The sequence below is a fragment of the Jaculus jaculus genome, chromosome 9, assembly GCF_020740685.1.
Source record: "Jaculus jaculus isolate mJacJac1 chromosome 9, mJacJac1.mat.Y.cur, whole genome shotgun sequence".
Lineage (NCBI taxonomy): Eukaryota > Metazoa > Chordata > Mammalia > Rodentia > Dipodidae > Jaculus > Jaculus jaculus.
In genome coordinates, this window is record NC_059110.1 from 96,058,392 (window position 1) to 96,086,302 (window position 27,911).

Genomic DNA, 27,911 nt, shown 5'->3' on the forward strand with positions numbered 1-27,911 from the left:
TACACAAACTTGGATGGCCATGTCACTAAGTAATGTGAGTTTCCAGACCCCCAGCTTATATAGATTCTGTCATTGGCTGATCTGTGGTTAAAGCATTGATGCATGCTTCCATCTTCTCATTCCATGCTTGCATTATTTAAGACATCTCATTATGAACTTTAGTTTCTTCTGTAACAGTTCATGGAATGTTCTTGCGCTATGTCATGTATCTGCATACAGACCTTATATTTTGTTTTATTTCTACTTTTTTTTTTTTTTTGAGGTAGGGTCTTGCTCTGGGCCAGGCTGACCTGGGATTGACTATGGAGTCTCAGGGTGGCCTTGAACTCACGGTGATCCTCCTACCTCTGCCTTCACAAGGGCTGGGATTAAAGGTGTGCACCACCATGCCTGGCTCTCTACTCATTCTTAAAATAATGTTGATATTCAGTTAACATGTAGCAAACAGTTATTGTATGGATTACCAGAAATGCCTACATACATTGTTTTAACAAGAGTTTGTTCCTTTACATTGGCTGGTACTTCTAGACCTTTCAGTTATACCGATTTTTTTTTTTTTTGAGATAGAGTCTCACTGTAGCCCAGGCTGACATGGCACACACACTCTATAGTCCTAGGCTGGCCTCAAATTCATGGCAATCCTCCTACCTCTGCCTTCCAAGTGCTGGGATTAAAGGCATGTGCCACCATACGTGGCTTGTGCAGATATGTATATGTTAATATTATTCTAGTGTAACTCAAAAGAGAATTCTTGGTCTTTACATATTAATCATTCTTAAGCTACTTAATATATGGAGTAGGGTATAGTTTTGCTGAGGTCAAACCAATTCTTATATGTTAATTGCTAATCTTGTAGAGTCTGCTTAGCCATGATCCTAGCTAACCTCTGTAGCCACAAATATCTTTGTTATCCTGTGCTCATCATATATAAGGTGTCATTCATTAATGATTATATGAAAGTTTTTTTAATATTCAATTCAAACAATACTGTCTTTATTGAACTCAGCTTGATGCCATTCATGAATTTCAAGAGCCTTAGAACTATTCTATGTATCCCTTGTAAAGGCTTCAGTTCTCATTATTTTGTTTACTATCACATTCTACTCATTTTTCACTTTAATGTGAACTTTTCATCTACTTTCTTAAAAAAAAATTATGGAACAGGGCTGAAGACATGGCTAGCGGTTGAAGCACTTATGAAGCCTAAGGACCCAGGTTCAATTCCCCAATACACATGTAAGCCAGATGCACAAGGTAGTGCATCTGTCTTGAATTCATTTGCAGTGGCTAGAGGCCCTGGCATGCCCATTCTCTATCTATCTGCCGCCCCCCTTCTCAAATATATAAATAATTTTTTTCTGGTTTTTGAAGGTAGGGTCTCACTCTAGCCCAGGCTGACCTAGAATTCACTATGTAGTCTCAGGGTGGCCTGGAACTCACAGAGATCCTCCTACCTCTACCTTTCAAGTGGTGAGATTAAAGGCATGTGCCACCACTCCCAGCTATGTGAAATTTTTTTTAATGTTTTAAAAAATCTATGTAACAATATAAAGAAATAAGTTAGAATGAATCTGGAATGGAGGGAACATAGTGCATTAGTTTTGTGTAAGAATTAGGGACTGTAACTCCCTTTTTTCCCCCTTTTTGTGAGAAAAGTGTGGTTCTTTAATGGATTGTGTCATTCCAACATTCCTGACACAAGATGTGTTGGAGTGACAGTTTTCATGGCAGTAACATATGTGAACTAAATTAAATTGCATTGCAGGATCCAGCCCGTCCGCTCTGACCCAGTCAGCATGCCAGGGTCATCCCGTCCAGTCTCTGATCGAAGGGGAGTTTCCACAGTGATCGATGCTGCCTCAGGTAGAAAATCTCCTAGAACTTTTGATTTGAGCATTTCTGCCTGTGTATTTCAGACTGTGTATTCCTGCACAGTATGAAGGATGATGGTCATTTGACTTCCTCTTTGTTTTGGGGTTTCTGTGTTTTAATACAGTAGTGTTCCCCTCTTTGCTACTAAACAATCCCATGCATTTAAACATACTTAATGTGGGTGAATAGAGTGGTGGAGTTGGCACTTGATTAAATGTAATGAACACAGTATTGAAGGCTACAGGCTTGATGACTGTTTGGCCTTTGATCACTGAAATGTAAAGCAGCAACATTGACAGAGAACGTAAATACAATATATGGATTCAATTTACTGAACCTGTGAAGTATCAGCGTGCCTGGGCTATGCAAGTGGAGACAGTCCAAATGCTATAGCTTGCGTACTTTTACCATTGAAAGCATGGGGTTTAGAAGTGCATTAAACTTTTGTCGTATCTGCCCCATTATTAATTTCCTGTTTTTGGAATCAACCTATGAATCTGTGTCATTAGTTTCTGGAAGGAGACTTTTGCCTTTATAGGTAATGGTTGCAACATTCGTATTCTAAGACTGTTTTCAGCAACGCCTGGTAAATAAAGAAATGTTTGTAACAATGTCTCATCTATAAGATGAGTGGTAAAGAAAAGAGTAGTGATGTGATGCTGGGCCCCAATGGAGCAGCTGGGGAATATCTGAAGATAGCATACAGTAGGGTTTTGTCCAAAAAATAAAAAACTCTTACAAGTAGTTATTAATAACTCGGCATTATTCTAACGGTTGACTTGGAGAGGATTTTAATCTATGGTGATTTCAAAATCCCTTGAGACTACTGATTTGATTTAGGCTTAAACTGTGAAAGAAAATGGAAACTATCAGGAAACTGCTTTGTGACTCTGTCTTTCAACTTCTCAGTTTCAGAGCTTATGGGTTTTGTCTATTTTCTTAGCTTGCTGATTATTTTTGTTGGTGGTGGATGGTACCATTTGTCTTAATGACTGTCCACAGCCAGGACTATATTTTTTTCAAATACTTCTTTTTTGTTTTACTATTTATTTACTTCTTTGCAAGTGGGGGGGGGGGGGATGAGAAAGAAGAGAGACAGAGAAAATGGGAGGGCCTCCAGCCACTACAAATGAACTTCAGATGCCTGTGCCACTTTGTGCATCTGGCTTTATGTGGGTACTGGGGAATTGAACTCTGGTTAGGCATTTTAGGCAAGCCATCTCTCCAGCCCTACACTTTAGTTTTTAATGTAGAACATTTGAGTATGCATTCTCGTTATTATTCTTCAAGTTTGCAAATATGGGTGTTCCTTGCAAGTAAACATAGAAGCAGGGAATCTCTATCTTTGCTTCTGGGCATCTGTTGTGATTGTGAGATAGGCAACTAAGGTATGTTTGATAGTCTTGATGTGACTGTGGAACTATCATTCCCAACATGATAATGTTGTTTTAACGTGAAACATTGTATTCGAAATTATGAGTAGGCCTTCGCAGGCTTTTAAAGCCTTCTTAAACTACCACATTATTAATGTGGGATTGTGTAAAAATGAGCACCTGGAAAGCATGTGGCCACAGTAGCTACCAGGTGTTTGGCATATTCATTACTGTAGTCTAAGGTAATGGTATATACTCATGTTAAAACATTTTTAGGTGGGTGGGGTAGCACATGCCTTTAATCCCAGAATTTTGGAGGCAGAGGTAGGAGAATCACTGTGAGTTTGAGGCCACAGTGAGACTATATAGTGAATTCTAGGCCAGCTTGGCTTAGAAAGACCCTACCTCAAACAACCAAACAAAAACAACAACACATTTTTTAGCTCTATGTTGTTGTCTCATGAACAAGAAGATACCCGAAAGAACTGTTTAATCCATTGCACTAACATCTCTGCACAAAAAGAGTTTTTAAGTTGAATTTTGAATAAGAAATTAGATCTTTGGGCTGGAGAGATTGCTTAGTGGTTAAGGCACTTGCTGGCAAAGCCAAAGGACCCAGGTTTAACTACCTAGGACCCATGCAAACCAGATACACATAGTGATGCATGCATCTGGAGTTTGTTTGCAGTGGCTGGAAGCTCTGGCATACCCATTCTCTCTCTTTTTGCCTCTTTCTCTATCTCAAATAAATAAATAAATAAAAATAAATTAAAAAGATGTTAGATCTTTTCCATTGATTTACTTATATCTCCATCAAAGATGCATCCTCAGCATTTCTGGAATACTCTTCTATGGCCTTGAGCCTTTGCTTAAAATACTTCTCCGGTAGGAAAAGGATTATTTTGGTGGCTAAGCTCTGTTAGTACTTTTTCTATGCCTCTTTTCTCTCCAGAAAGCTATAGTTTCTTTCTGAATCAGCCAGGACAATGAAACATTTGTGTTACTTTCTCTAGCTTTGAGTTAAAGACATCCTGTAGATGAGGAACTGGACTTTTATGAACAATTCTCTCTCCAGCTACCTCTCAAATCATTTGTATCCCTGTTGAATGTGGAACCTGTGATGTCCAATATGGGTTTTTTTTTGTTGTTGTTTATTTTTTTTATTATCAACTTTCATTATTGTAAACAATAGCCCATGGTAATGCCATCCCTCCCCCCACTTTCACCTTTGAAACTTCATTCTCCATCATATCCCCTCCCCATCTCAATCAGTCTCTCTTTTATTTTGATGTCATGATCTTTTCCTCCTATTATGATGGTCTTGTGTAGGTAGTGTCAGGCACTGTGGAGTCATGCATGTCCAGGCCATTTTGTGTCTAGAGGAGCACATTGTAATGAGTCCTACCCTTCCTTGGGCTCTTGGATGTGAGGGTGATTTGGCTGCCACATCTGTCACCCTATTGATTGCCAGGGTTGATTTGGCTGATCTGGCTGGCTAGGCGGGTGTCCCCTTCCTCCCTCCTTGCGCACCCCTCCTGAAGCTGCACACTCGGTTGGATAGGATGACCTTCCCCAAATAGAGGAGGAGCGGTCTCCGGTCAAGGGTGTACAAGCAGCTGCGCACCCCGGCTAGAGCCTCCAGACAAGCTCTCAAGGTCCATCTTGTTTTTTGAGTGAATAATATTTTGTTGTCCAGCCTCCATCTATTTTTTCTAATTGGATCACTGTTGTTAACAGAATTACTTTCCTACTGATATTTAGTAAAACAAGCCTAAATGACTGGAGTTCTTTGTAGAAATAAGCTTATGGGAAAGTTCCAATTTAGGTTCTTCTATTAAAAGGAATGTAATAAATTTTTATAATTACTCCTGAACCATTAAGTATTTCTGTCATGGTGACCTGTGTATTTGAGGTCCAATCATGTTAGAAAATGCTTATCTTGGAGTATGATTGCTATGGCTTAGAGGCAGTCTCCAGTGTGGTGTCTCCTTTATTAGACTCCGTTATTTTGTGCTACCTCTTAGCATTCTCTCTCTCTCTCTCTCTCTCTGTGTGTGTATGTAATGCGGAGTATGTGTATGTGGTATGGTGTAGTGTGTGTGATACATGCACATGGATGTGCCCGTGTGTCACCAGGTACACTCACCTGCAGTGGCAGGAGTGAGGAGCGCGTCAGGTGTCCTTCTCCATCACTCTTCTGGGCCCTTCTTACTTGAGCTGGACTCTCTTACTGATCTCACAGCTTGCTGTTTTATCATAAGCTCTGAGTCTCCGGTCTCTGCTGCTCATGGGACTGGAGTTATACATGTGCTTGGTCATACCTAGCTGTCCATGTAAGTCCTAGGAGTTGAACTCAAATAGTTTTACAGGCCTCCAGCTCTCATGTTTGTATAGGAAGTGCTCTTAACTGCTGAGCCATTTCTCTAACTTAGTTTTTAGCATTTTGGTATAACTTTGTGTACTGTCTTTTTGTTTGTTTGGTTTGGTTTTTGGATTTTTGAGGTTGGGTCTCACTCTAGCCCACGCTGACCTGGAATTCACTATGTAGTCTCAGGGTGGCCTTGAACTCACAGTGATCCTCCTACCTCTGCCTCCTGAGTGCTGGGATTAAAGACATGTGCCACCACACCTGGCTGTATTGTCTTTTGATTGTTCTTAAGGAATATTATAGCTGTTCCTCACTTGAAGTGGTAGCTCTTCCTCTGACTATCCTGGTAGTAGCATAATCCTTTTCTGTATAACTGCTTTGCATAGGTAGAGAAAAATATTAATGTGACATACCGAAATCCTTTGGTGATTAATAACAATTTTCAGGATAATTTTTAAATTTAAACCTTATGTCTGAGATATATATGTGTGTGTGTGTGTGTGTGTGTATACATACATACATATACATATACATATAAACATATATATACACGCACATACACACATTATACATATACATACACTTTTTTTTGAGGTAGGGTCTTGCTCTTGCCCAGGCTGACGTGGAATTAGTCTCAGGCTGGCCTGGAACTCATAGCAATCCTCCTACCTCAGTCTCCTGAGTACTGGGATCAAAGGCTTATGCTGCTATGACTGGCTTAGTTTATATTTTTGATATTTTTGTATCAATTTGCATTATTCTGTTGCCTTCTATTGAAATAAATACTTTTGCTAAGAATTTTCTTTCACAACTTCTTTATTATATAGTAATCACTGTTTCTTTTTTCCCTGTATCTTTGTAGTCCTAGTGTATGTGCTACCGAAGCAAGCACAGTGATCACTGTTTCTTTCACACAGAAACATGTTACCAAGTATGTCTTTTTCTGTTTGTCTTGTTGTTATTATTATTATTTTTTACCTATTACCTTCCGTGGTGTATGCACAGGACAAATTCGATGCCTTTAGATACATATGGAGTAGCTTCTTAGTATTTGTGTGTATTTCTTGCTATTTCTGTATGTATCTCTTGCTATCTCTCTGTAAATATATGTATTTAATTCCTTATCAAGTCTGTAAGTGCTTGATGAGTAGCTGTTATTTTCTTTATTAAAATATTTTATTATTTATTTATTTGAGATAGAGGCAGATAGATAGTGTGAAAGAGAGAGAGAGAATGGGTGCATCAAGTGGTATAGGGCTACAGAGATGACTTAGTGGTTAAGATGCTTGCCTGCAAAGCCAAAGGACCCAGGTGAGATTCCCCAGGATCCACATAAAGCCAGATGCACAAGGTGACACAAGTGTCTGAAGTTCGTTTGGAGTAGTGGTTATTTTCATCACAGCACAGATGCTGAAAAAAAAGATGACTTCCTAAATAATTGAGAGACATTTTGGTCTTGAATAAGGAAAAGACCATTTTAACCTAAGCTACCTAGAACAAATGGGCCTTGAGGCAACTGATTAATTTTTGTCACACCCAACTGATTAAACATAGTATCTTTGAATCCTAGATCATTTCTTTTTAGACAAAATAGATTCTTTTCCTGTACATTTTAACTTTAAATATCTAAGAATTCCTTCTCTTTCTTTGTGCCTTATAATATATGCCTATATTTTGGTTAAAGAGAGAGATTGGGGGCCATCAAATTGAAGAACCTATGACGATCTCAGTTTCTTGTCCTGGTTTCTGTTTTGCTTGGACATTGATGCTTACCAACAGCTTTTTCAAATTCTAGTAGCAATTTAAAAAAGTTATAAGAGTCTGGCAGATGGCTCAGAGTAAATTGCTTGCTGTGCAAGCATGAGGACCTGAGTTTGGATCCTCAGCACCCATGTAAAAGCTGGGCTTGGAGGCATGCACCTGTGTCTACCTGGAATCACAGCTCTGAGGAGGCAGAGACAGGAGGGTCACTGGGATTTTCTGGCTAACTAATCTAGCTGAATTAGGTGAGCTCCAGGTTCAGTGAGAGGACCCTATATTGAAAGTAAGGATGAGAGAAATTGAGATGCATTGAGCTTTGGCCTCCCTATGTACAAACAGACTCAGGTCGGCCCACACACATACACATGTGCATGCACACCACAAGAAGTAGTGAGTCTAATGCACATACATTCTTAAGTTGCTGGAGGAAGGACGTGTGTGACAGTGATGTGAGGAGAATTCTTATTCTTTAGAGCAGACTTAAATATAAAAGCATTTCATTTAATAGGGATAGAGTTGTCACACTGGTATTTGTTGTTTTTCTTATCACAAGAAATATTTTTGTTGCACAATGACAATAAGTTAAAAATTATTTAGGAGCTCATGTTTGGAGCACTAAATTTTCTCTTAATCAAAATAATTTATAAGCTGAAGAAAATTATAACTTTAAACCAGGCATGGTTCATCTATAATGTTAGCACTTACTAGGCTGAAGCAGGAGGATTACCTCAAATTAAAGCCAGCCTGAGCTACATAGCAAGTGCCAGGCCAGCCAACTCTGAATATTGAGACCTTGTCTCAAGCAAACCACAGCAGGGGCTGAGGAGGTGGCTCCATGGTTAAAGGTACTTGCTTGCAAAGCCTACTAGCCTGGGTTCAACTTCCCAGCACCTACATACAAATGGACACAAAAAGTAGTGCATGTCTGGTGTTCATTTACAGCAGGATGAGACCCTGGTGCCCCCCCCCCCCACTTATGTGCAAATAAATAAATGAGTAAAAATTAAAAAAACAAGTAACAATAATTTTATAATCCCAAGCTGATTTCATCCCGATCAGTTTATCATGACCACTTGTAATTACTGTATATTTTTCTTATCTTAAAAAAAAAAGTGGGTCTGGGAATGTTACTCAGTGTTAAGTACATGCACAGCATGCATGAAGCCCCAGGTTCCATCAAAAACTGCCGTCCCCCCCCCAAAAAAAACCCCACCTCACCAAATAGTGTGTATTAGAGAAATATGATTGGGTAAGCAAGTTGGAGATCAATTGACCCCTTTTCATTTGATCCTGCAGTCAGATCTGGGCTGCAGGGACACTCCAGGCATGCTTCTAAGTACTTTCTTTCTGATGCATGGAGTGTAGATCTAGACTGTATTTCACTGTAACTAGTTGCCACCACACCCCCAGTCATCAGAGATGCGCTGGTAAGATGCAAGGAGATTCGAAGAGACATCTTCCATTCTGTCCTGGGGAGGCTCTGTAGCACAGTGATTGTAAGAGTTGACATGACTGGGAGAAGCTATGACATTCATGCTCATGGTCTAGAACTTTTGCTGAAACCTCTAGTAAGTCCTTTTTCCTACTTGGCCATTGATTTTTGCATCTGTAAGTGAAAAACCAGCTTTTCTATGCAGAAATTGGTTTCACCCTCTTTGGGGGGAGTGTATTCACATTACATGCTTGATACAAAGTTCTTTAGAAATATTCAGAAATTTCCTTGAATTAATGATATGGCTTTCAATTAATACATTTCCAGATACTGTCTGTGATTATAAAGTGACGAAAACTCTAGGCTTGTACTTTGGGTATTCAAAGCCTCTGTGGGATCAGTAAGAGGATTAAGGATAAGAGTGAAATTAAAAGAAAGCTCAGAGCTGACCTGTGAACAATCCTCATAGGAGAAAATATCCAAACTCAGATATTAAGATGAGATGAGAAAGTGTGTGCATCAAATCAGTTCTCAACCTTTGAACGCTTACTAGCTGCATAAAATTCAAAATAAGTTTTAGAGATTAAGAACATGGGTATTTTAAAAAGACCTAATTTTCCCATATGGAAAATGCCCAGCCATGTCTCTTGTTCTCATTTTAATATTCCTCTCATTCTTTTCTCTAAGGCTGCTAGAAAACTGATGTCAAGTTACCAGTGAGAAAAGAAGTTAGTACAGCATAACTAGAGGCATGATTGCCTGAAGATATCAAGTGATAAACAGAGCTGAAAGAAAATGTTGGAAAACTTGCTGCTTTGAATGAATCCTTGTGTCCAAGAAACTTTGCCATGCTTTTTCTGAATTGACGGAGCCTTCTCCCACCCTCGTTTCTTTACAAATGTACCACATCTTCACACAGGACATATTTGCCCTATAAGTCCATCTTTTTCATTTTGTACCTCCGTTACCATACCTCCAAAACAAGGCTGGACTGTTGATGTAGTGAGTTGCCTAAGACCATGGGGCTGCAGGGATAGTGCTGGGGCAGTATTAGAAATTGTTTAAGTCTGAACCGGCAATTCCATTTGTCTTAGTGACATGCGTGTCAAACTGTTAGTGCCACGCTATTTTAAATTGTGTCAAAAGCCAGAGAGGCTTGTGCTTGTAGGTGCCATCCATAAACTTAGAAACAAAGAGCCCCTCTCCACTAGAACGGCAAGCCTCACGGGCAATTGCAGAGCAGCCTGGGACCTCGCCTGCACAACTGGTTGGAACCAGAGCTCCTGATATTCCCCTGGAAATGGTTGAGAACTGCCACAGAAAAAGCTAAAGTAAATAATCAAAGTGAAAATAATAATTTGGAGAGAAGTTTTGTTCTGGAATCTTGATGTGGTGAAAAAAACGAAGCCCACTATTTGCCAAAATGCTTCAAACCTTAGTGCATTTTGCCAGTGCAGTGGTGTGTGCCTATCAGCCCAGCTGCATGGGAGGCGGATGCAGGAACACTGCCTGAACCCAGGAGTTTGAGTCCAGTTTCAAAACAACAAAAACTAATAATGCAGTCGTTAATAAAATGATGGACTTGAACTAAGTTATTTCCAATCCAATTCAATTTGAAAATTTGACTGTACTTTAGATCACCTTTGAAGACATATTTAAAATTGAGGTATCAGAGAACACAGTGAATGCATAAACAGATATGGGAATGCAGCTGTTGTGTATTATGGAGGAAACCTCCATGTTAAAAAGGTTCTTTTGCACATGCCTTTAATCCCAGAACTCAAGAGACAGAGGAGGATCACTCACTAAGAGTTCAAGGCCACCCTGAGACTACATAGTGAATTCCAGGTCAGCCTGGGCTAAAGAGAGAGACCCTATCTCAAAAAACAAATAACAAAAATGTTACTCATATTACTATTATCTTTTGGTTTGTAAATGTATTTTGTGGATTATGATTTAACCCACATGTGGTGGCACATGTCTGTAATTCTGTCCATCAGGAGGCCAAGGCAGGAAGATAGTGAGTTTGAGGCTAGCCTAGGTGATATTAAAAAGATCATCTCATTAAACAGATTTTATTACCATTAAGTAAGCTGCTTCTTGATTATTTTAAAGTTTGACAGATATGATACACATAAACAAGGCTCTTTGGGGTCTTAAGGGTTTTGAAGAAAAAAAAAATTTTGTTTTTGGTTTTTCAAGATAGGGTCTCACTCTAGTCCAGGCTGACTTGGAACTCACTATGTAGTCTCAGGGTGGCCTGGAACTCACAGTGATCCTCCTACCTCTGCCTCCCAAGTGCTGGATTAAAGGAGTGCGCCACCACGCCTGGCCTGAAGAAATTTTCTTTATACACATATACATAGTATACTCTGATCCTAACTTCCTCCCACTACCCTGCTTTGTCCCCCTGTCTGTATTTCCCCTCCTTTTACCTCTTCTTTCCCACTAGTCCTGCTTTTATTTTGATGTCATGATTTTTTTTAAATATTTTTGTTTATGTTTATTTATTTGAGAGTGGCAGAGAGAGAGAGAGAGAGAATGGGCATGCCAGGGCCTTCAGCCACTGCAAACGAACTCTAGATGCGTGCGCCCCCTTGTGCATCTGGCTAATGTGGGTCCTGGGGAATCAAGCCTCGAACCGGGGTTCTTAGGCTTCACAGGCAAGCATTCAACCACTAAGCCATCTCCCCAGCCCTGATGTCATGATTTTTAATTTTATTAAGTTCTTATTTTACTTATTCTTTTTCCTTATATTCATTTATATTTCTGTTCACTTCTTGCCCTCCCTGACCCGATTTGTTCATCTTCCATACAGTGTTGAATAGCAATAGTGTCTTTGAACCTTTTCTTAATCCAAAGGTCCAAGATTTACTATTTCACTTCTTGGTATAATCTTATTTGTAAATATCTCAAATCATATTGAGAAAAAGTTTCTTATATGGTAGGGAATAAAAAGAACAAATCTGAAAGAGAACGAACTGATATTCTCTAACTCAAAATTATAGGAATAATTCATTGAAACTATTGAACACAGACTGGACCAAGGAGTTGAAAGGCCCTGTAATCCAAATCAAGTAGAAACTTGACAAAACTGATGGAGATGGTGAAAAAAAAGTATAATCAAGAAAACTAATTAGAGAGGTATACGGAGATCGAATGGTAACCTAACATACACTCGTTACAAATACAGAAGCAAAAACGTATAGCAATGGCTGAGACCTTTTCTGAACATCCCAAAAGTTATCCCAAGTAGGATAGATCCAAAGCAAACCACAAATATACATTTTACAAACTGTTGAAGCCCAAATAAAGAAACAGCCACAGGGGTGTAGCTCAGTTATAGAGTGCTTGCTTAGCTTGCACAAAGCCCTGGGTTTGATCCCCAGCACTGCATAAAATGCAGCATAGTTGGCACAGTCTCTAATCCCAGCACTCTGGAAGTGAAGCTAAGAAAACATGAAGTTCACAGTCTCTCTTAGCTATATAGTGAGTTTGAGACCAGATGTGGCTATGTGAGCATATAGCTCCAACACACACTTATACACACAAGTGGTTTGAATGCACCCCCTAACCTACTATCTATTTTTCCCCCCCTTAGGTTCATGTTTGGGTGGCGGTTTGAAATTGGAAAAGTAGAAGCAATTTTTAAGTTTCTTTGGTGGCAGAAGATTCCTATCTCATACTATAGTCAGGTATCCTATGTGGAATTTTCAGGATCTTTGCCAGCAGACAGAAGCAAAAGCTATTCCAAATCAGTATTTATTTATAAACAGCAAGCTGTCCAACACTGTAGTAAGTGTTTTCATGTGTCTTATCTCATTTAATCCTATTTAATTAGGATCACAGGTCCACTTGAGAAATATTCAAGGAGTCGAACCTAGACACCTAGCTCCTGATGCTTAGAACTACTTAAAGTGCATTACGGTGACACCTCAGATAAGTCCAAATCTCTTTCTACCCGCCTGATCAAATATTCATTTCAAAACACTGTGTGCTGAAACGAGCCACGTGGGAGTCAAGGGAATCAGCCATTCAGGTGGTGAAAATGTGTGAATGCAGCTGGCAGAAGAAGTTCCAGAGCGCTGAATTCCCATCTTGTCCTTGTTGCTTCAGGCTACAACTGACAGGCCTGACTGGTCATTGGCTTTCCAGTTCTGGCATTGATAGGACTGAAAATTCTTAGTGTCACAGATACTTAAAAGCTGTCCCTGTTAGGGTGGATACAAACAGTGCTAGAGGGTCCTTCTTCCGTAGAGATGTAATCAATATGGTTTGGAGTTCTTGACCTGTGCCTATAATTATTTGGACATTATAAAGGTGGCTGTTGTTACAGAAAATGCTTGTCTTTTGAGCTCTGGGGCTGGGCGGTGCATGGAGACAAGAAAAAATAGAGGCTTTGTCCCTCTCTTATCCTTCACAGTATTTAAGAGCCTCTCACAGTGATCACAAACGGGGTGATATAATAGGATCCGAGCACTGTATCTTTGGGGTCTTAGGTGCTGGAGTTTAGCTATCACTCCTGAAGTGATCCTGACAGCTTGCAGAAGTTGTGACCTTAATGTTCTGCAGCTTGTCATTGTGATTTTTTGGTAGAATTTTTTTTTCATTGACCCAAATATCTAGATTTGATGTGAGGCTTTAAATAATAACACACTTGATTTTGAGCCTTTCTTGTAGCTAAGTGGTACTGAAAAGATGGCTTAAGTTAGCAGATTTTGTGATATGACCTGTGGACAGAAGCGAGAACAAGGAGGTGACATTGGTGGCTGTCCTTTCATCTGTGGTCCAGGGTGTGCAGGTTTATGGTGATCAGGATTACTTTGATTTGTGAAATAATAAAAGCAGAAGGAAAATTAGTTTCATAAGAGGAGCAGATTCTCATTGCTCTGTCATCATTTGCCTTAAGATGCTTCTGGTGGCTGTCATTGGAATCCCGTACACAGGAGGCTCTGGGAAAGAGGGAAAGGAATGCCTCGTGAGAAAGAGCTTTTGGAGAACAAGGATCGTGGTGTGTGTCTCCACACCGTGTTTCATGTGCCACAAAACAGGATTATGTTGTTGATTCCTGATTAAACATGGTCTTTGTGTCTATTCTGAGTGATCAAAAGTTGGTAAATCCGAAACCATATCTCCAATATATCTTACTCCTAGAAAACTCTTTCTTGAGCTGTACTTCTTGATTGAATTTGTTCTTATGATCAATAATCCTTTGTCTGGTAAATCGTGTGATTAATTGAAATATTTTGTGGAGTGTTTCAAATTACCTTTTATGTCATTACTTCAAAGATGCATGTTAAGCAGAATGTTTAATTAATTTTACTTAAAGCAGACAATAAAAATTAAGAAATTACAGCCCTCAACTTAATTGTGCTTTGCTATATTGGGTTTAGCATGGAAACTTTTATTTTATGTTATCTTTGTAAAGCATTAACTACAACAAATCTCTACTCTCAGATCTACCGACAAGACAGGCAAACAACCAATAAAATAATGGAAGTGTTTTTGTATTCTGGTCATAGTGGGTTACTTTTCTGATGAACTACTTTAGGGATTCTGAGTGCTGTCTTTTATTTCTTTTTTTATTAATTAGTTTTGTAATCAGTAAATACAGTCAGTTTGGTACCATTATTAGGCTCATCCATGGCCCCTCCTTGTTGAGGTATATGGGTTGTGCATTGTGGAGTTAGCCCATAGTTATGGGTAAGATAAATGTCTCTGCATATCATGACCCAACATGTGGCTCTGACACTATTTCTTCCCCCTCTTCTGCAAAATTTCCCTGAGCCATGTTGGGTTCATTTTTGGTCTGCTTCAATGATGAGGTGTTGGGGGCTTCTGGGGCTCTGGCTCTCTCATTTGGTAGGAGTTGATTTTTCTCTGTATTGATCTCCTTCTCCCTTGTGCTGGTATCCGGTTCATCAGGAAAACAGCACCCTTGCTTCTTTGGCCAATTTTTCTTAGTTTCTGCCAGGGTCCTTTTGAGGTATGATCGGGTGGCTCTCTCCTGAGGGTCTACATCTATATGAAAAAGAGAAGCAGATTCTCCAGCGGAGAGTAAGTTAGCACCAGGATAAATGGGATAACCCTTACTTTTTTTTTATAGAGAATTTAATAGGTGTAGGCCCTCTTGTAGCCCATGATTGATGGTAGCTTGACAATTTTTGTTTATTTTTATTTATTTGAAAGCAACAGACAGACAGAGAGAAAGAGGCAGATATATAGAGAGAATGGGCATGCCAGGGCCTCCAGCCACTGCAAATGAACTCCAGAGACGTGTGCCCCCTTGTGCATCTGGCTAACATGGGTCCTGGGGAATCGAGCCTTGAACTGGGGTCCTTAGGCTTCAAGACAAGCGCTTAACCACTAAGCCATCTCTCCAGCCCAGGACTGTCTTTTATGTAGTTTATTATGGACAAAGGATGCTGACATATAGAAATCTGACCCCAGTTCCATTTAGCCAAAAGGGTTTTTTTTTTTTTAAATAAAGAATTACCAAAATTAGGGGCAGGGGAGAGAGCTCAGATGGTTAAGTACTTGCCTTGTAGGTATGAAGACTTGAGTTTGGAGTCTCAACATCCATATAAAATGCTAGATGTGGTAGTGTTTACCTCTAAGTTCCAGTGCTGTGGAGGTAGAGACAGACAGATCCTTGGGCTCACTGGCTAGCTAGTCTAGCTAAATTGGTGAGCTGTGTCCAGTGAAAGACCCTGTCTCAAATGAACGAATATATATGGGTGGATGGATGGATAGATTAAAGAAAGAAAGATAGATAGATAGATGATCGATAGATAGATGATAAATAGAGTGGAGAGTAACTGAGGAAGAACCCTGACATCAACTTTTGGTCTCCATACCATGTTCACCATCCTTACATGTGGCCAAAAATATGAACATGCATACACACAGCATGCACATACATGTAACAACAACAAAAAAGAATTTCCAGAATTAGTAAATCATTATAATTATTGGCTGTACTTTTGTCCTAGGCAGTTTCAAGGGACAGTAGCATTTTTTAAATTTATTTATTTATTTGAGGGGTAGAGAAAGAAAGAATGGGAGAACAAGCCATGGGTACACCACGGTCTCTTGCCACTAAAAATGCACTCCAGATGCATGTGCTACTTTGGGCATCTGACTCTACATGGGTGGTAGGGAATTAAACCTGGGCCATTAGGCTTTGCAGTCAAGCACCTATAACCAGTGGGTCATCTCTCTGGCCTGGAAGTGGGTTTTGTTGTGTGTTAAATGGTATCTTGATTCTTAAGCATAGTTCAGTTTGGAAAGCATCTATCATTGTTTATATCCTCAGTATAAATGTTATAGAATAAAAACATGGTGGCACTGGTCTATAGTCCTGGAAGCCCTTGTGTATATGAGTTTATGTCATTTTCAAATGAAGTGCATTTGCATGATTAGGACAAAAATTATTTTACCTTGTTTATTTCTGCCTATAGTCAAAACTAAAACAAGGAAAATCTTTTCACATAATTTCCATTCTTGAATGGCTTTTTTTTTTTGAGGTAGGGTCTTGCCTTTGACCTTCACTATGTAGTCTCAGTCTGGCCTTGAACTCACAACTATCCTCCTATTTCTGCCTCCGAAGTGCTGTGATTAAAGGTGTGTGTTTATAATTATGTTTGTAATTGTTTACAATTATGGAAGTTGTCAATAAAAAGTATTAAAAAAAAAAAAAGGTGTGTGCCCCCATGCCTGACAGAGACAGAGGAAGAATGGGTGCACCAGGGCCTTTTAGGCATAGCAAATGAATTCTAGATGTATGTACCACCTTCTGCATTTGGCTATATGTGGGTACTGGGGAATTAAACCTGTGTTGTTAGGCTTTGCAGGCAAGCATCTTAACTGCTGAGCCATCTCTCCAGCCCAGCATATCTTTTTTGAAATGTCATTGGTGAAACCTCCTTGATGAAGTTTTGGTGGTGGAAGTCTTGTTTTCATGGCTTACCTGGGTTTCCATGCAGTTCCCGGAGACATTTCCTTTTAAGTAGTAATCAGTTGTTTGCAGCCAGGAAAGGTAATGGTCTCTTCAATTGAAAAGGCTTCCCATGAAAGAATGGTGACCACTCAAGGTCATATTTCTTTTTCATCTTCTTGTCAGAAAATTCCAACTACAGGAATGCCAGTGTCTGAAACTCACAATTCACTCTGTATGACAAGGGGTGGAGACAGGGGAGGCAATGTGATAGAACTATTAATTGCTTTTTCAAAATATGTGTGAAAGCTTTTTAAAATGCCAAACATGCACTGATTCTAAATGGAGCTGACACCTTGATCTTCAATCTTGGAGTAACATGTGAGTGTGAGGATTCCCAATGGATGACCATACACTACAATATTTATTACTATAAAGATCTAAGAGCTCTTAGCTACTTTGAAACTTGTAAGAGCTCTTGAAATCCCATCCTTTTGACTTACACTTTCACCTTTTAAAATTAGTGCTGCCATTTTGTTTTGGTGTTTTGCCTATTGAAAAATATCTTTCACCCCAATTTCAGAATTTGTAATATTTTACTTTTCAATAAATACATTTAAGGACACAGATATGGATGTATACCTGAGAGATAAAATATATTTCCTTTTAATTTCTTACTCATGAATGTTTCAACAAATCTGTCGGTGGCCAATTTTATACCTCCATGTTTTTTCATTTACACAATGATAACTATTTGGTTAATATGATCAAAATTCCAATGAAACCAAAGGCTCTGTTGTAACATATTTATCATCTCTTGTAATTGATTGTGTAATATTGCTTTAGCATATATGCTTTTTGTTTGTTTGTTTATTTTTGTTTTTGTTTTTCAGAGTAGGGTCTCCCTCTGGTCCAGGCTGACCTGGAATAAACTATGTAGTCTTAGGGTGGCCTCCAACTCATGGTGATCCTCCTACTTCTGCCTCCCAAGTTCTGGGATTAAAGGTGTGCACCACCACGCCTGGCAGCACATATGATTTTAAGAATAATGAAATAAATTATACTTAAGAACATTCTGAATACCATACCATTGACATTTATAAAATAGAAATATGCAAATTGGGGCTGGAGAGATGGCTTAGCAGTTAAGGCATTTGCCTGCAAAGCCAAAGGATACTGGTTCTACTCTCCAGGACCAGAGGCCAGATGCACAAGGGGATGCATACACCTGGAGTTCATTTGCAGTGGCTCGAGGCCCTGGCATGCCCATTCTCTCTCTCGCTCAAATAAATAAAATATATTAAAGAAATAAATATGCAAATTAATAGATGTTCTTGGGTAAAATGAAATTACTTGGAGTTTGTCATCATGATAATTAATGTAAAATGGCATTATTCATTTTGTACATGTAGTATATATACATGGGTAGGTCCCTGTCTACAGAGACCAGAGGAGAATGTTAGAACTCTGTTTCCATCACTCACCTTGTGTTTCCTTGAGACACAGTCTCTCATTGATCTTGGAACTTTCCATTTGGCAAGCCCTAGCAACTTTTTAATCTCTGGTCACCATAGGACTGAGGTCACAGGCATCCATGATCATAGCTGCCTGGTTTTATGGATGCAGGGAAATAGAATTTGTGCAGTCTTATGCCCCATCGGGCTCTCATGTTTGTGTAGGAAGTAGTTTTCTCACTAACCCAACTTGTCAGCCCACTGATTATATGGTTTTAAAAAATATTTTATTTATTTATTTATTCGAGGGGGGAGAAGAGGCAGAAAAAAACAGAATGGGTGCGCCATGGCCTCCAGCCACTGCATACGAACTCCAGAAGCATGCGTCCCCTTGTACATCTGGCTTACGTGGGTGTTGGGGAATTGAACCAGGGTCCTTGGACTTTGCAGGCAACTGCATTAATCACTAAGCCATTACCTCAGCCCAAATGATAACTTTTTTATTATGCAGTCCCTTATTTATTTTTTTAAATTTTTTGTTTACTTTTATTTATTTAGTGACAGAGAGGAGTAGGAGAGAGAGAGAGAGAGAGAGAGGGGGCGCGCCAGGGCTTCCAGCCACTGCAAACGAACTCCAGACGCGTGCGCCCCCTTGTGCATCTGGCTAACGTGGGTGCTGGGGAATTGAGCCTCGAACCAGAGTCCTTAGGCTTGACAGGCAAGTGCTTAACCGCTAAGCCATCTCACCAGCCCAAGTCCCTTATTTATTAAAAAAAAATCTTATTTGGACTCATTTATTCATAGACAGTGATAGAATTAAAAATCAAATTAGGGCTGAAGACATGGCTTAGCGGTTAAGGCACTTGCCTGTGATGACTAAGGATCCATGTTCAACTCTCTAGATTTTATGTAAGCCAGATGCATAGGGCGAGGCAAATACAAGGTTGCACATGCACTTTAAGTGGCGCTAGTGTCTGGAGTTTGATTGCAGTGGCTGAGGCCATGGTGTGCCAATTCTGTCTCTCTCTCTCTCTGTCTCTTTTACTCTCTCTAAAATAAATCATAAAAAATCAAATTAGAATTAAATTAACAGATTATTTAGCAATTTAAGTCTTGATTTTCTATATGACATAAACAACTCAGCATTTCATATGATTATTATCCTTAGTCTTCATAAAATCCTATGAGATAATAATACTGTTTTTTTTTTGTTGTTGTTGTTTTGTTTTTGTTTTTGTTTTTGTTTTTCGAGGTAGGGTCTCACTCTGGTCCAGGCTGACCTGGAATTAACTCTGTAGTCTCAGGGTGGCCTTGAACTCATGGCGATCCTCCTACCTCTGCCTCCCGAGTGCTAGGATTAAAGGCATGCGCCACCACGCCCGGCTAATACTGTTTTAATTTCAGTTTTTCAGATGAAGCTCTGGTTCAGAGAAATTAAGTATAGTATACCTCTTACTTTGATAGTATAATTCAAAGAAAAATGAATTTTTGTCATAAGTATGTTTATATAGCTTTTTAGTAAAAAATATTTAATTCATTTTTATTTTTTTATTTTTTTAGATAGCAATTTTTATTTTTAATTTTTTTTTCCATTTTATGTTTTTTTAAATTTTTATTAACGTTTTCCATGATTATAAAAAAATATCCCATGGTAATGCCCTCCCCCCACACTTTCCCCTTTGAAATTCCATTCTCCATCATATTACCTCCCCATCTTTTAATTCATTTTTTTAAATTTATTTATTTATTTATTTATTTATTTATTTGAGAGCGACAGACACAGAAAGACAGATAGAGGGAGAAAGAGAGAATGGGCGCACCAGGGCTTCCATCCTCTGCAAACGAACTCCAGACGCATGTGCCCCCTTGTGCATCTGGCTAACGTGGGACCTGGGGAACCCAGCCTCGAACCAGGGTCCTTAGGCTTCACAGGCAAGCGCTTAACCGCTAAGCCATCTCTCCAGCCCTAATTCATTTTTAGAATAAGCAGATATGTACTGTGATCTTTTGGATGAAATGTAGGGTTTTTTTTTTCTTTTTCTTTTTTTTTTTTTTGAGGTAGGCTCGTACTGTGGTTCAGGCTGACCTGGAATTCAGTATGTAAACTCAGGGTAGCCTAGAACTCATGGTGATCCTCCTACCTCTGCCTAGGATTAAAGTTCTGGGATTAACATTGTGTGCCACCATGCCCGGCTCTGATTTTACTTACATACTTTGTACATGATACGCTTCCTCCTTGTGACAACCTTACCACATAGGTTATATTATTATTCTGATGTATACCAGAGGAAACTGACTTGGAGATGTGATAGTGCTTAGGATAGATCTCAGGCAACACTACTCCAGAGCCTGTGTTACTAATCATGATGTTATATGGAGACGATATATTCCATTAGCAAGAGTAGGTTCTGATATTTCAGGAGAGAACCTAAATTTCAGAAATTATACTCCTCCCTCCTTCCTTAGCATCTAGCTCCCCCATATAGACAGATAATTCTGGATGACAGTGTCTTCTATAATAAGTTCATTATACAAAAAGTTCAAATGCCTTTGTCATTCTGAAAAACCTTTGATTCAGTATCGTTTGTCACAAGCATAAGTATGAGTATGCCTGTCATGCAGATATGTCTGTAGTAGTCTGAGGTACCTGAGACTTACAGAGGAAAAGTGTTAATCACTGTGGCTTAATGAAGAATATGTTGCTTTTTTTTTTTAACCCCAGAATCCCCTTAGTGACCTGAATTTAACCAGCTCATGGGAGGTTTTATTTGGACTAAGGAATAGGAATTAACCCTCAAGCCTGAGCTTCTTAAAGGAATCTCAAATTACTTCTGTCAAAATGGTTTTGATTTAATTCATATTTGCTTTTATAGGTAAATACATTTTTCTCAGCCTAACACAAGTAAAGTAATGAAGCCATTAGGTTTGTCAGAGCAGTAGATCACTCTCCTGATCTTGTCAAAATGTTATATCTTCCCCCGCCCGCCACACACACAAGGTAGTATCTCATTCTAGCCCAGGCTGACTTGGAGTTCACTATGTAGTCTCAGGGTAACCTTGAACTCATGGAGATCCTCCTACCTCTGCCTCCCCAGTGCTGGGATTAAAAGTGTGGGCCACCATGCCAAGTTTACATTTGTTTTTGACTGTTTTAATCTCTTTGTCCCTACTGCCCTTACCCCCTTCTTAAATTCAGTGTGTCTCTACCTCTCTTTCCCAGTGTCTTTCTTCCTATTTTGATAGTCCTGCTTCATGAAGTCTGTATGGGGAAGAGTCCCTTGAGGATGCTGAACTTTTATTACGGTCTCTAAAAGCACAGAAGGCTTTCCCTTGGCTGTAAAAGTTTGTTCTTGGCATGAATTTAGCAAATGGGTTTTTGCATTAGAGAGGCTTTCCATTGGGTCCTGGCAGTGTTGAAGTCTCACTGCCCTCCACTCCTGCTTCTTGAAAGTCTGACATTAGTGGTTTCAGCTCCTGTTGACCCTTCTCTAAACCACAGCTTTATGGCCTTTTAGCGCACAGTGTGGATTGTTCGTATGATACATTGGAATGAAAGAAAAAAAAATCTCCTCTAAACTTACAAATGGTTTCATTTACCAAAATGACTATTTCACTTGGAAAGTTTTGTCTTTTCTGTAGAAATTCCAGGAGTTGGGTGGGCTTGATGTCCACTCTCCTGCTCTATCTTCCCACCCACACGTTCATGTCAGCAGAGAGTTTATTCCAGGTGCCGAGGAGGCAAAACGTTGACCAAGTAGTAACTAAGACACCCTTTTCTGTTTTTCAAGAATTATTTTTAAAAATGCTGATCTGTAGAACTTTTCCATCTTGGATATCTGAGTAAAGAAGCTTTCTCCACTGAAATGACAGTCAGGGAAGAAGGGTGGATTGCTTTCGAGTGTTTGTTTCAGAAATTACCATTTGAGGCAACCTAAGATTGCTCTGAATCTCATACTTCAGCTGCTTGGTCAGTTTACAGTCTCGTTTGCTTAGGATTCATAAAGGTATCTTGACCTTCAGATTAGCTATAACTTTTTTTTTTTTTTTTTTGAGGTAGGGTTTCACTGTAGCTCAGGCTGACCTAGAATTCAGTCTCAGGGTGGCCTCAAACTCATGGCAATCCATGTCATGGCATGTCCCTTTAACCCCAGCCCTCAGGAGGCAGAGGTAGGAGGATCATTGTGAGTCTGAGGCCAGCCTAAGGCTACATAGTAAATTCTCCTGGGCTAGAATGAGACCCTACTTCAAAATCAAAACAAAACAAAATAAAACAAAAAAAAAAAATCACCTCGAACTTTTGCCTGTCTTCCTTATCCAACCCTGGACCAGAACATTCTTAAGCTAAGCCCCATTGATCCATGCTTCTGATGGGTCCACAAATAACCATTGCAAAATACATAAGGATTTTGTGGCCAACACAGATTCCCACCAGGTTCTGTCACAAATCTGGGAGTAGCTGAGAAATGGGAAAGTTGTTAAGCATTCTATCATTTCACGCTCCATAATACATACTTCAGGTAGGCTCTGTGGCTTTACTTCCACTGTTGGCTCAGCTGTGGCTAATAATGGAGCCATTTCTGCACCTTCATATTTCATGCTTCCCTGTTTATTAGAATCAAAACATAGACTGAGTTCTCCTTAAATATTCTCTATTAATATTTATTAAAAGCTACCCTGCAGGCACAGAAATTTGAAATCCTGCCATGCACCAGCTCACTTTTCCACCAGGTGGTTTACCCCAAAACCTGGGTTTTGCTTTCCTTAGCTCTTTAATTCTTTTAAACCAAATGATCACAGGGAAACTTGGGAGGAGCCTCATTTCATTTGTGAGGTTTTCAATAAAACTTAAGTGGAGTGCGGCTAGAAAACCAAATCTATGAAAAGCTGTGACTATGCTGACATTAGAGGAAAAATGTACAGAATTCTAATACCTCTTGGGTTCAGTGTAGGGGCAAGAAAAGGAAGGGGGAAGCTCTTCAGTACTGGCTCGTGTGGAAAGCATGCAAGCCAAGAGTCTACTTGAGTTCATTTGTTACATAGTACTGTGTTTTTAAAAAGTCATCCGCTCTCTCTCTGTCTCGTGTGTGTGTGTGTGTGTGTGTGTGTGTGTGTGTGTGTGTTTGTATGTTCTAAATTTAGATGTTTAGATGTCTGAGTTCAATTTCTCAGTACGCTCATAAAGCCAGATGCACAAAGTAGCACATGCATCTAGAGGTCATTCATTTATTCATTCATTCTCTTTCTCAATCTTGCTCTCTGTCTGTTTGCAAATAAAAATGTTTTCAAAAATAAACTTAGAAGTAAACATAAGTGTAAAAAATTGATAACCATTTTTATTTCACAGATACAATTTCTAGTATATACCTTTTCTTTATAAAACATTCTCTGAAACTGGCAATATATTTTGAAATACTCCTCATTTTTCTTCAGACTTTATTCAGGTCATTAATGATTTTTGTAAACAGATAGTTCTATGGTAACTGAATCATTTATTCACCTGGTCTTTTATTAAACTTTTTGGAGTTTGAGGAGATGGCTTAGTGTGTAAGATCACTTGTATAAGCATGAGGACCTGAGTTCAATTCCTGGCATCCACCTAAAAAGCCCAGCATGGACACTCAGGCCTGTAGGGGGATGGAGACAGAAGAAAAGCTATAGAGTACCCCCCCCACACACACACCCCTGACCTTCCAGTCTAACCAACAAAGAGAAGCTTCAGTTTGCCTGAGAAACCCCACCTCAAGGAAATGAGTGTGACAGAGGAGGATACCTGATGTTCTCCTCTGGCCTCCACACAGGATGGGCACATCTGCACACACACGCATGCACCACGTATCACATGCTGCACCTCCTAAAGAACCATTTGCTTGTTTGTAAAATTTTTAAGCCATACAAATCTTTGTGGTCATCTTCACTTATTATCATTGGATGAATTCTTCAAGAGGGAAATTCTGGCTCTAAAATGTACATATTATAAGTCCTTTTATCTTCATAGATGACCTGATTGCCTGAGTCAAGATTGTACCAGTTTAGTTCCCATTGTGTTCACTGTTACATTGCCCATTTCTTTCCCTTGGTAGAAAAAAATTATCTTTCTCACATTGTGGTGGGAATATCATATAGTGTAGATGCTGTGAACAAAAGTCTTGATGATCCCTCAGAGTCTAAGCCAAATTCTGAATTACCCAACAGTGCAGCCCATTGGTACATTGTCATAATAACTACATGAAAACCCTGGCTGGTATCACAGCACTTATTTTACCACTCTTTACAATAGTCAAAATAGGGAAGCTGCCCAAATGTCTATCAACAGATGATGGGCTGTTAATTCATTATTCAACCATAAAAGAGTAAAGTTTTAATCCCTGTTACAGATGAGCTTCATCTATCTTAAAAAGTCAGAATGAAAAGGACAAACATTGTGTGACTCACCTTAATATAAGATACATACAGTCGGCAAATATGAGGGAAGCTGGGCAGCACAGGTGAAAAGAAAGTTGCCACTTAATGGTTATAGAATCTCTGAGGTGATTAAAAAGATGTGGGAAAGCTGGGTGTGCTAGCGCACGCCTTTAATCCCAGTACCTGGGAGGCAGAGGTAGGATTGCAGTGAGTTCAAGGCCACCCTGAGACTGCATAGTGAATTCCATGTCATCCTGGGCTAGAGTGAAACCCTACCTTGAAAAACCAGAAGAAAAAAAAAAAAGTGGGAATACAGTGACAGTTGCAAAACTGTGAATAGCATTTATGCCAGTGAATTGTTTTCTTACAAATGGTCAGCATTGGATTAGAGGTGTAGTTTAGCACTACAGAAGCCAGGCCTGGCTGTGAATGCCTGTCACAGGAAAACTGATGTTCAAGGTTGTCTTGGAATACACAGGGAGTTTGAAGCCAGTCTGGACTATGTGAAACCCTATCTTTAAACAAAAAAGTTTAACATTGCACAGTTGTTTTGTACTGTGCTACCACAAACAAAGTTCCCTTTGGGGAAGAAAAATAATTTTAATCTATATTTGCTTGATAGGTATTGCAGTTGATTGTTAAAATTATTGTCATGGTTGCCCTTTACATTTTGGAGTTTTTCTTCTTGTTTTAAGATCTTGTATATGAGGTAGTTTTATTAGAATGGAATATGTAAAGAAGGAAGGAACCTTTAGTATTTTTATTTCCAAATGTTTTTACCTGTCTGTAGCATGAACATCCTTTCATAGTTTTCAATGACTATATTGTTTTTCTTGATGTATATTCCACAGATTACATAACCAGCCTTGAATACAGGAGACACTGGTACTAGGAACTTGCTTCACCAGCACTCAAGGAGGGAGGTCCAGCTTGAGTTGGAAGGACAGTGGAGTGTGAACTGTTTCCCCTCTGACAAAAATCCTCTTGAGCACAAAGAACTAAGGCATTGATAAATGACTTCACCTCTGTCCTCCACAAGGTCTCACATACAGTCAGTAGCTAGTTAGGGATCAAACTGTTAGTTTCTGCAACACCAACTCCAAGCTCTTTTGTGACACTCCACTGGTTCTTACAACATGGCTCTTCATGCCTTTAAAAACTGATGAAGAAATCATTGTATTTCTCTTGTTGAACGCTGTTCTGTCAGTGAAGTGGACAGAAAGCAGTCTTAAGAGATCAACAATCCTGCCTAGCCTTGTACTCAGCACGTCCAGTAGAATCAGTGCCCCACCTGGTGATCCACGATTTACACAGGTGAAAGAAAACTGTCATGGGGCTAAAGTGGGCTTACACCTTCGTCATTTTAGCACACGTGTGGGTTCATATAGCCACCACAATTGAAACATAAACTTTCAGCTAGGCATGGTGGCACACGCCTTTAGTACCAGCACTCAGGTGGCAGAGGTAGGAAGATTGCCATGAGTTTGAGGCCACCCTGAGACTACAGAGTGAGACCCTACCTTGAAAAAGAAAACAAAACAAAAACATAAACTTTCATCATTGCACATATCTTTCTTGTGCCATTTTTTTCATAATTATACTTATTTCCTTTTCTGCCACCATTTCTAAACCCTGGAAATCAGTAATCTGTTCTCCATCTCTATAATTTTATTATTTTGAGAGTGTTTCAGAAATGGAATCAAACCATATGTGACCTTTTTATGTTCCCCCTTTTGTAACCTGAACATAATGTCAAGGAAAATCCAAGTTGCTCAATATATTAATAGTTTCCTTTTGGCTGGGGCGGGGGGTAAAAGGGAGCTCAGTGGTTGAACACGTGTTTAGCATGTGTGAAGCCGTAGTTTCAATCCAGAACACGCGTGCACACCCACCAATTTTCCTTTTTATTGTTGACTAGTATTCTGTGAAATTGATGTACCACAGTTTATTTAGGATTATAAGGTGTTTTTGTTGTTTTGAGCTTATGGCAGTTTTCAGTAAAACTACCTTGAACAATCACATAAAGGTTTTCATGGAAATAAGTTTTTATTTGCCTGAAGTTACCTTAGACACTTAAGCTTTCAAGAAACTGCCAGACTTTTCTGTTCCAGTGGTTGTATCTTTTCATATTCCCACCAACAATAGGAGAGAGCTCCAATTCTTGGTAGAAGCTTGTTGAAATATCAACAGTGACTATAGACATGCTGATCTCATCTTTGCATTCTGTTCATTTTCACTTCGTCGATTTTGTAGCTTTGTTGTTTGGTGCATACACATTAGTGTTGTTATGTTTTCTTGGTGGGTTTTTATCATTATGTAGTATATGACTGTTTTCTGGTAAGTTTCTTGGTCTTAAGTCTACTTTATCTTATATTTGAAAAATAATTTCTGTTTTATATGTGTTTGAATGATAATTACTTTTCCACCTATTTTACTTTCAGTCTATTTCATTATATTTTGGCTGTGTTTACTTTGGAAAGCTTGCATTTCAATCATGTTTTTAATCTCTTCTGTCAATATCTGTCTTTTACTTAGTGTTTATAGACCATTTACATTGAATATAATTATGTGTATATTAGGGCTTAGGTCTGCCATTTTATTTATTATTGTCTGGCTGTCCTCTATGGTACTTCTGTTTCTTTTTTCTTTTTCTGCTTTTTTGTGGATTGTTAAGCATTTTAGAGAATTTTATTTTAACATATCTATAATGTTTTTATCCATGGTGTTTTATTGTATTTCTTCATGTAGTTCCATTGTGGTTAAGCTATGTATATTATATTATATATGCTTATTTAATCACAGTTTTCCAATGTTCTACTAGCTTGAATAAAGTCCTCCCTTTATGTCCCTTTACCATCCCTACTGATAATGTAGTTATCTTTAAAATTACCTTATATAAATTTAGAACTACATCATAGTATATTACAATATTTTCTTCAATTCTCATACACAATTTAAGAGAAAACTGAGGAGAAGGAAAGCCAATTTTAAAAAACTTAAATGTTTTCTTGGCATTCTATTTCATTTTTATTTATTTATTTGAGAGAGAGGCAGACAGAGAAATGTAAAATTATTGTGTGTCAATAAAAATAAAGTCAAACATTAAAAAACATATTGTGTCATTTCTTTTTATCCTCTGTGTTCTATGATGAGAGATCTGATATCATTCAAACTCATTTTCCCCATTAGTAAAATAGCAATTTTTTATCATGGCTTTCCAGATTCTTTTCTTTGCCTTTAGTACTCAGAAGTTTAATGCTGGGCAGGAGATACAAGTCAGTTGTAAATTGCTTGCCTAACATGTGTGATGCCC

At 39.0% G+C, this 27,911-nt stretch overlaps 1 protein-coding gene across 5 annotated transcripts in view; it reads left to right on the forward strand.

Moving 5' to 3' along the window:
- Bcas3 (BCAS3 microtubule associated cell migration factor) overlaps positions 1–27,911 on the forward strand; it is a 664,126-nt gene that overhangs the window by 341,973 nt on the left and 294,242 nt on the right. For 3 of the 5 annotated variants that reach the window (XM_004664529.2, XM_004664531.2, XM_045159846.1), the window contains one exon: positions 1,766–1,863. In XM_004664529.2, the coding sequence (XP_004664586.1) occupies positions 1,766–1,863 (98 nt within the window). Of the gene's footprint in view, positions 1–1,765; positions 1,864–9,493; positions 10,465–25,449; positions 25,507–27,911 lie in introns of those variants that run through there. The other 2 variants (XM_045159845.1, XM_045159847.1) reach the window with 2 other exon arrangements.